This window comes from Rosa chinensis, chromosome 5 (genome assembly GCF_002994745.2).
Source record: "Rosa chinensis cultivar Old Blush chromosome 5, RchiOBHm-V2, whole genome shotgun sequence".
Lineage (NCBI taxonomy): Eukaryota > Viridiplantae > Streptophyta > Magnoliopsida > Rosales > Rosaceae > Rosa > Rosa chinensis.
In genome coordinates this window covers 29,752,006-29,762,037 of record NC_037092.1, presented here as the reverse complement: position 1 = coordinate 29,762,037, position 10,032 = coordinate 29,752,006, and the positions used below count along the sequence as shown (strand labels likewise).

Here is a 10,032-nt window from a genome sequence, read left to right as displayed (position 1 = left end):
CACGGGTTTTCCACAAAGGTTGCTAGGTTTTGAGTGGGAAAAAAATAAATGTAATTTTTTTTTTTTTTTTTAAGTTTTTCAGACAACAGATATCCTTATTAGTGTTGTCTGAAATCTCTCAAATTTACCAAAGGATCATGTGTTGGATGAGTAGAAATGAGACGACAGGTTTAAAAAATATGTCGTCTGACTAACTCAGACGACAGCAAAAACTCATGTGTCGTCTGATGACTGTCGTGTGATTGAGTTATTCTAGTAGTGGGTTTTTTGTTTTCATTTTGGCTTTAAAAGAAACAGGCCTGAGGCCCAATAAAAAAGAAGAGAAACAGAAAAAAAAAAAAAAAAAAAAAAAAAAAAAAAAAAAGAGAAAACGTGACCCGGGCCGAAGTAAAGACCCGACCCAAGAAAAAAAAGCAAAGAAAAAAAAAGAAACAGGCCCTGCGGCCCAGAAAAGAAAGAAATAAGAGCAGGCTAATAAAAAGAAAAAAAAAAAAACAAAGCCCACTGCTGAAAAGGGAGAGGAAGCGGCCTAGTTTCATAAGCCCAAAAACATCGCTACGCACGCCTGCATCAACACGCGCGTGCGCTAGGATTGTTTTATTTTTCGAAACCAAGTATGTTCTCTTTAATTTGTTTAATTTCATACTATGGTAAATTCTCATTATTTATTTTCTTGAGCATGCTATATATTTTATTGTTTATGCTTTTATTTTAAATTTTTCGAGCATGCTTAGTTAGATTATATTAATTATTTTACGCATGCTTTGTCATTTATGCTTTATATAATTCTCTTTAAGCCATGATTATATATTTGATTTTTGAGCATGCCATATATATCTATATATATTGTTATATATTATTTATGAAATTTTGAGCATGTTTTTATTTTATTCACGCTTATATAAATTATGTCTACGCATGCTTTGTATTTTACTATTGTTTACATTTTATTTTACGCATGCTATATTATTGCTATTATTATGTGTAGTATATAATTTGTTGTATATTTGTGAAATTTGAGCATGCCATGTAGTTTATTTTTATATGCTATATTTAAATGTGCTATGATTATTTTTAATGCAACATATCAATACCGTTTGGCCATGATAATGAAAATTCATGCGCATTATACACACACTTACTGTGATAAAGTATTTTCACATAGCATCGAAAAAAAAATGTGTGACCATTACGAATCTTGGTCTTGAAATCTAATTCATACGTTTGGAAAATAATTTACGTGGATGTCTTTATGACTGCGTAATTTATATCTTCTCTCTTGTTTTATGTAGATGGCTGATCCAACTCGATCTGAGTTTGACATCTTGGACTCAGAAGGACTTGAGTACCATCGTTGGGTTTCCGATATGGAAACTGCCTTTGTGGCAAAAGACTACACTGCCACCATTACTGATCCCAAAGATGATGAACTATCTAATAAGGTGAAAGCAGATGCCTTAATTTTTCTGAGGCGACATATTGATCCTAGCCTACGCTGGGAGTACCTTCAGTTGAAGACACCCAAAGCACTGTGGGATGCCCTTAAAGGACGTTTTGGGAACATTCATGATACTTTGCTCCCAAAACTAGCTGTTCAGTGGAATGGAATCCGCTTGCTTGACTATAAAAAGGTCAGTGACTTCAACAAGGACATGTTGCGCTTAAAGGCACGTCTCAATTTCTGTGGAAGGGAAATCACAGAAGATGATATGATATACAAGACTCTTACCACCTTTCCTAATTCAGCTTTTATACTAGCGAACCAGTATCAGTTGGATTATGACAACAAAAGAATCACAACCTTCAATAAATTGATAAGCTTACTCCAAGTGCTGAGAGACAAAATAAGATTCTCTTCAATAACAATGCCAGGCCCACTGGGACAAAGAAAATTCCCGAGGCTAATTATGGAAAAATGAAAGGTGGAAATAACTCCAATGCAAGGGGGTTTAGACGTGCTGATCCCTACCCACGTGGCAACAATGCACCACGTGGAAAGGGACATGGGGATCATGGAAACAAGATGCCAAAGGAAAGAGTTGACAATGAACCATGCTATAGGTGTGGATTCATTGGGCATTGGTACAAGAACTGCCAAGCAAATAACAGAGTAGCAGCCAATTACAAGAGATATAGAGAGTCTAAAGAACAAGAGGCTCACTATATGGAAGAAGGAGGTCATGACCTAGACGTCAACCTTACAGTTGCAGACTCCAATGGCAAAGAGGAACTTGCTAAGTCAATAGATGCTCTCAATCTTGACTGATCTGCTTTATTCATTTTATTTTCCAAAGACAGTTGTGAAGGCATAATGCCTCATTTTTAATTAGACTATTGTTTGGTCTTAAAGTTTATTTTCAATCATGGATTGATGAATACGATTTCTGAACAAGACCTTGATTTGATTATCGTTGGCTTATTAATAAATTTTGAATTTTATTTTGAAGCACTGAATTTATTCAAATTTATTTACTACACATATTTACATGGTTCGACATAGCACTATAAAGATGTAAAGCAATACATCTAGAGAAAAATTATTAGAATGAAAATAATACCATTCTACGCAAATAGAAATACTCTAAAGAATATGAGTTATATTTTCTAAATACCTCCCATTTATTTGTAGGAATGAATGGAGGAGAACTTGAGTGCTTAGATGTTAGTGGAACTACCCACATAATATTAAGAAATAGGCAATTATTCATTGAACTAATAGCCTATAATTCCTCTGTGAATACGATGATTGGATTATCACAACTAATAAAATGGCGAGGAACTGCCAAAATTCTTTGCTGCCTAATGGCACAACATTTAAAGTCACAGACGCTCTATATGCACCAAGAGCTAATCGAACCTTGTTAAAGTTTCAAAGCTATTTGTGCCAACGGTTATCATGTAAAAACACACCGTGAGAATGGAACTGAATACCTTGATATTACATCTAATGACTGTGGAAGGAAACACACATTAGAGAAAATTATGAGTCAATCTAGTGGACTGTACCTCACTACGATTCGGATCATTGAATCCTATATTGTCACCAACAATGAAATGTGGGACACTGACTCATACAGGCTTTTGCATGACCTCCTATGGCACTGAGGTCATGACATGATGATCCGTATTTTTCAAGAACTCACACGGACATCCCTTCTTTCGAGTGAAAAATGGGAGAAAAATCCGCCACACTGCAAGGTGTCGGTTCTAGTATTGCCCAAATGCAGTCATTGCCTTCTGAAGTACCAGAAGCACTACCTCCCTCCCATTATGCCTCATTGACTATTTCAAAGGCACATCACTCGTTTTGCAAAGCCTGCTCTTTAGCAAAAACAAGATCGAGACCTTCCTATGCTAAAGATACAAAACAAAACATTCCATTCTTACAAAGGATACAAGGAGACATCTGTGCACCTATCCATCCAGAATGCGGACCATTCAAGTACTTTATGGTTCTGGTGGATGCTTCGACAATATGGTCACATGTTGTTTTATTGTCCACCAGAAATGCTGCAATACTCCTAGCACAGATTATACGTTTAAGGGCTCACCACCCTGATCACCCTATCAAGTCTATAAAGGCTTGATAATGCTGGAGAGTTTACATCAAAAGCATTTGATGATTATTGCATATCTATTTGGATCGATGTAGAGCATCCTGTACCCCATGTGTATACACAAAATGGTCTCGCAGAAGCCACCATCAAAAGGCTACAGATGGTGGCTAGGGCATTGGTTATGCACACCAACCTGCCTATATTTGCATGGGGTTATGCAATATTGCACGCAGTTTTACTTATTCATTTAAGACCCACAGCTAGCCAACCATTTTCTGCGTACCAGTACAACTGCTATTAGCTTCGAGGCTCACAGCCTTAAGGCTAAATACTACACGGTCTACATGCAAGGAGGCTTCCTTTTCTATCCAAAGCTCCATGGCATAGAGGGTGCCTTAGAAGTTCGGTTTCTTATTTTGAATGGAGCAGAGGATTCTTTCCCCGAAAGCAATCAAGTGATTCAACAAAGAGTTGATTCCTCTTTGTGCAACCTAAACAATCTTATATGTGAATATTTGAGTTAGGTAGAAGATTATGGAATGACTTTCTGCAAAACATTCAAAATAATGTGTGCTTTTCTTAATTTGTTGCTTTGATAAATCCCGTAAATTACAGTATATCTTAGTTCTCCCACATTCCTTGAGTTCGTGTTAAACAAATTTAAGGTGAGATGCATGACTCACTAGTAATGACTAACAACACAGAGCCACCTAGTGGTATTATGTAAATTTTTTCTTTTCTGATCTACACTAGTAAAGCCAAGTAAGGTGATTTGAAGACAGTTTTACCTTTTCAATTAAAGTACAAGATTACTGGTATAATAAGATCATTATTACATAAATCATGACCTACTATCTAAAATCAACTGTGTTTTGTCTTGTGATCATCACCACAAATCAATCCAAAGGAGAAACCAACCCACATGGTTTGAGTTGTCTTGAAAGTAAATGCCCTCTCTAGAAGTTCTGTAAGATGTTTCATTGGGAAAGGTCAAAATAATTTGATGGTAGATCTCTCTAAGTATAAAGGTCTTCTCCGTCGAAGACTTCAACAACAATGCCTCTGTAAATAAATGATTTGAGGACCACCCCTCCTCCTTTTATGTAAAACTTGGAATCTGCATGATATACGAAAGAGAACGGTAAAGAACTTAGGTAACTATCTGGAAGGCACAATTAAGTGCAGCAACTGCTCGTTCCTCATAAGGATTTAATGGGTTGAAATACATAACTTGTGTTTCGTGGAACAGAAACATTGTTGAGATACCTCTTTGGTCTTTCACCATCTTTTAGAATATTCTGTAACCCAAAAAAATTAAGCATATTGGGACAAGATTCTTGGTCTCACAAGAATGAATTAAATCTGAAGACACATTCTCAGTCTACCTTGCAGGCGCAGGGTATATTTTGGATTTTTGAGAAGAATCTCTGGGACACCATACAGGTGAATTCCTTACAGGAGAACTCCCTAGAACTTGCTCATAGCACTTTGTTTTTGACCTCGTAGATTGTACTTCATGAACCATTCTTGGGAATGTTAGTTGTTGGCAAAAGATGAATTTGCACTAGTACAAAAATTGAATCAGACGACGGCTAAAAACTGTTGTCTGATGTAGAGCTGACTGTCGTATATCTCGCTGCCGTCTGATGAAATATGATTTAGAGAACTGTCGTCTGAAGAACTCGGCATCCATGTCGACAGCATGTCGACAGGCTGTCGATAGCTTGTCGACATCATTAACTGTCGTGTGAACGTCACTCAGACAACGGGCAACTTAAGAACCCGTTGTGTGATTGTGATTCAGAAGTCTTTTTTTTTTTATAACTGTTGTGTGAATAACAAAACATTGATAACACCCGTGATCTGTATTACTCTCACACAACAGTTTTTATTGTATGGCTGTTGTGAACATTGTGTACGTACAACAGAAAATGAAATCAAAAATTACCAAATGAACAGTAATTTCCAATATATATATCTAATATTGTTATAATCCACATAATTGTACTGAAATGTATTAGACAATATTGCCAAAAAGGAGCACTATATACTACTCCAACACCAAAATATGGAGCACATCTAGGAGGGTCAAATCGACTGATTCTATTTCCTTTGTAACATTCTTCACTGCATCAACATGCAGCTGATTCTTCCCGGCATTATCTTCATCTTCAAGTTCTCCAATTGCTGCTTCAAAGTCAATGTTTGTCAATGTAATAGTACCTTAGACCTCATTATCCCATAAGCACCAAATGCCTTTGCCACTTCCCCAGCTCTGCCATAACCATCAATCAGTGCCCCATATGTGTGAACATTTGGTTCTACTCCAGCACTAACCATGGAATAAAGTGAATGATCAATCACATCTACAGAAACTTGCAATTAGATTAATTAATTATGAATGTAACATCTTTGTGTGTTTTTCAATATGATCATTGGATGGGTGGAACTTACTTGTATATTGAGGAGAAAGCCAGCTTGACTGAAATAGCTCAAACATAAGGCTGCTGTAAGGAGTACCGCTGTAGCCGTGGGTGTATTGGCATAGTTCAAGCACAACAATGACACTCCAGGCCCAATGAAACCAATAGACTGTTTGGTACACATATATGTCAAAAAGGTGCATTAAAACATGTATATGTTCAAGTGAGTTTACTGTAAATCAGCATTTGATACAAAAGACTTTGCTTTCCTAATTGGATTCAATTAAATTCAACTTAGACTTTCCTTATAGAAGCAGATTCCATCAAACAGATAATTTAAACAAGTAAGAAATTTCCCTGTCACATGGTACATGATTTTTGTTTCAAATTAAGATTTATTCAAGAACTCATGTTTCCCTTTTGCAGACAATTCTTTTATAAGATTGAAGAGGTACTATTTTGCCCTATAATTATAGTGACACCCAAAAGAGATACCTTCATGATCTTTCGAACTATCGTCAAAGAGTAGCCAACCTTGATTAAGAAATCTGATGTTGTGCCAGCAATGCAGCTGGAAATTGCATTGCCTACAAATACAAATGAGTATGGATTTGTATATTGAGCATGTTACAAACATAAACATCCTTCTGCATTCGTGTAGCCATTAAAAACATTCTGCTAACATAGCAGTTAGCATGTACCTTTTCTCTGAAATGAGCAGGGGAGAACTGCAGTGTTAATAGCTGGCTGAAAATTTTGCAGATGCCTAGTTTCTAAGCAAGATACTAGTACTTTCACAAGGTTCCTTGCTAAAAGATAGAAAGTAATAAGTAATAACTAGGAATTGGTAACTGGTAATTGACCAAAAATTGGTTTAAATAAGAAGCAGGCAAGCAGCTGTACTAATATAAGGGTATAAACTTGAAGCTCTCTTTTCTATTGAATAAGAATTCTTACCCTTCCCTTTAGAAAAGCAATATGAGCCGGAATAGCTTCATCATAGGTAGAAATGGAAAAGTAATCAGTTCCTACATTCATAACACATAAACAAGAGTGCATCAGAACAAGCACATAAATGGATTACATGTAATTAATTACTGGAAACTGTGGGATGAATTTATGAATGCAATCATATGCTTGGGGTAGCATAAATTTATGAATTTATGTGCATCAGAGCAAGCACATAAAGAAAATAAAGTTTAAGATATGCTTGGCCAAACCTCCTCTTCACTCGCGTCTCATAGAGAGTTTGATCATCAGCGAATCTCACAGAGAAATTTGCAAAAAGTATGAGAATTTTTGGCAGAGAAGGGGGGGATGAAAGATAGTTTGGTGCGTGGGTATTAAATTGGTTCCATTCCATTATTGATTACTTGTATTGTGCTGACATGAGGGATAGGCCACAGCTTTATCAATTTATGGTGAAAAACAACAATATATGAAAATCTGTCTCTCTCTCTCTCACACACTCTCTCACTCTCACTCAAAGGGGCTCTCCTTCTCCCTCGCATAAACTACTTTCTGTGATGGATATGATAAGGGGGGTGGCAGTGAGATTAACACCAGTACACAAAACCTCATTATCAAATCAGTATATCTCTAATACTACCCAAACACACTTGCAGCTACCAAGTTCAATTACATACATAACCATCTCGACAAGACCCAAAACCCACCAGAAAAACAAAGAAAGTTAGAAAAATAATTCATTCCAAACCGAATATATGCACATGAGTAAACAAAAACTAAACCCTGCAACTGCTGAACACAACCATTGCTCCTACTTTCCTCAATTTAGAGGTATCGTTCATGACAAAATAAGCAAAGGCCAAAGAAAACTTTTGTTAAAAACAAAGAAATCCACCTATTCAGCAATACCTCTTGTCAGTCATGGTATCATGAAAAAGAAAATGAGCATTCCCTAAGGCTGACAATACTCCAAACTTTTAAGAACAGTAACTAGAGATAGATAGGATATAACAGGAAGTAACCAGCAAACCTGATTTCAGTTGAGGAAGTAGCGGATGTCTTTGGGTATCCTGAGTAATGTAAAAGACAACCATCTCCGGAGAAACTGGTCGCTCAATTACATCAGCTGATTAAATACAAAATCAGAAAGCAAGTTACTTTAACTAATATATGTAAATGAAACCACACAGAATAAAATCAGATAGCATCTTAATCTATAGTCAATACATACCTTTATCACTTTCAACTATGAACTCCATTGTTGTAGATAACGACTTATACAGGTATCCTCTCGATATATCTACAGTCACTAAATACTATGGCACAATTCATTATCATGTCTCGGTTAAGTATGAAAAAGGAAAATGCATTTCAAAGGCAATCAGAAGCAATGATACATTCCCAACTAATAGGGTTAACTACTGAACATGTGTACTTTCCAAGGCAGAAAGATGCACCTGAATGTTAATATTTCCTCCATGGAATGTCTCATAGAACTTTTCAAGGTTATCTTCTCTTGGTTGCCTGATATGCATAGAAAACGGTATCTGCCACAAACACAGAACTTTTAATTCGCAAATGGTATAATAGGAATTCGAATCCACCATAATTTACTGCAACTGGAAAATCGAAAGTGGCTAGAGGATGCACTGCTAAAGTTAAACAACTTGTTATTCGTACCTCGGTTATGCCTGAAGCAATCTTTCCAGCAGGTCTAAGCTCAACAATTTTGTTCCTGCTTTCAAGTGAGAAAAACAAATTGGTTGCAGAGCGCTTCCGTATTAGCCAAAACAGGAGAGTAACACACCAGAAACACATTAAACTTCACTCCATTTTTCCCTATCTATACATACATATTTAAAAACAAAGCATACTACCAAAAGATGTAATGTCTCCAAAAGCTAAGAAAGATGTCACTCACAGAATCGAAATAGGCTTGGCAGCACCAACCAAAGTCTCTATAACTCCGGCCGTCCCTCCCCGAACCTTCACAACAGCAAAAAAAAAATAAATAATAAGAAACCTATAATTCACCACACCACCTTTACCCAGTTTCTCAAGTTAAACCACGTTTCATTTTATAACACAGACGGTGAAATTCGAACCTGCAAGTTGACAGATCCATCAATCGTGATGCGAATTCCATAGTGCGAGATTGAAGACGCAGACTTCACTATGATCTTGCCCTCAACCAGTTCCTGGAAAATTCCAATATCACCTTTCATCATTAATATAAAATAAATAATGATAAAGAATTTCAAAGAGAGAGAATTACAGAAGGACGATAAACTCGATTAATCCGGGAAAGCTTGAGCTCAATCGACATTGTTAACGACGCAGCCAAATTCAAAACAAAGAACTTCAACTCACCCTCTTTGCATTTAATGCTTCAAGGACTCGAGATCGAGCCTGATTCTTCTTCTAAACTTCTACATTTAGCTTTGGATCATCATATGTCCGGTACCTAACAATTTTGACATTTGAATCAAAACTTAGTTACCCATAATTAAAAGACTAAAACTTTGAATCAAAACTTACCCAGAAACCTTCTTAATTATCTTCTCAGCCCCAATATTGACATTTTTGCCTTCAATCCCAAATCCACAGCTCCAATGTTTGAATTCAAATCTTGGTTACCCATAGCTGAATTTCAAATCCGCCGAAAGCAACACGCCACTGTCGAAAGATCTGAAGAACACTAGAGGTCTACCCATTAGGTTTTCTACAGCCTCTGAACAAGAAAACCCCAAACCAATTAGTTCACACAAAAAACGCAATTTAATTCCTTCAATTTTTAGGTCTCAGGAACGAAACAAGAAGACGACGAAGAACTGGAGTCAGAAATTGCAAGAGAGAGGGGGTTGTTACCGGTGAGATTGTTGGATTTGATGTTGGCCTGAGCACGATCGGAGATGGCCTGGGTGTAGAGGTCAACAGCGAGCTCAGAGTGGTCCCAATGAAGGCCTTCGCTATTTCCCAGATCCAATTAGGTTTTGGTCGGGGTTTGTCGGAGAGAGCTTTCGTTGGGGTTTGTCGAAGAGAGAGAGAGAGAGAGAGAGAGAGAGCTTTCTTTGGGGTTTGTG

At 36.9% G+C, this 10,032-nt stretch overlaps 1 protein-coding gene across 1 annotated transcript; it reads right to left on the bottom strand.

Annotated features, from left to right (window-relative positions):
* Nucleotides 1-5,754: 5,754 nt before the first annotated feature.
* Nucleotides 5,755-9,275, bottom strand: LOC112203602 (vacuolar protein sorting-associated protein 26C). The gene is made up of 9 exons (XM_040505812.1): nt 9,225-9,275; nt 9,055-9,147; nt 8,871-8,935; nt 8,630-8,684; nt 8,407-8,496; nt 8,181-8,265; nt 7,980-8,075; nt 6,012-6,149; nt 5,755-5,889 (listed from the first exon to the last, which is right to left on the bottom strand). The coding sequence occupies exons 1-9, from the start codon at nt 9,273-9,275 to the stop codon at nt 5,879-5,881; spliced, it is 684 nt and encodes a 227-aa protein (XP_040361746.1). The 3' UTR covers nt 5,755-5,878.
* Nucleotides 9,276-10,032: the final 757 nt, after the last annotated feature.

What these genes read in the sequence shown, in the direction of transcription:
- LOC112203602 (XM_040505812.1), bottom strand. Translation starts at nt 9,275, where the DNA reads ATGTCGATTGAGCTCAAGCTTTCCCGGATTAATCGAGTTTATCGTCCT. An exon ending in ATCGAGTTTATCGTCCTTCT is followed by an intron (nt 9,148 to 9,224) that starts GTAATTCTCTCT and finishes GGAATTTTCCAG; the next exon opens with GAACTGGTTGAGGGCAAGAT. An exon ending in TTGCTTCAGGCATAACCGAG is followed by an intron (nt 8,497 to 8,629) that starts GTACGAATAACA and finishes TGTTTGTGGCAG; the next exon opens with ATACCGTTTTCTATGCATAT.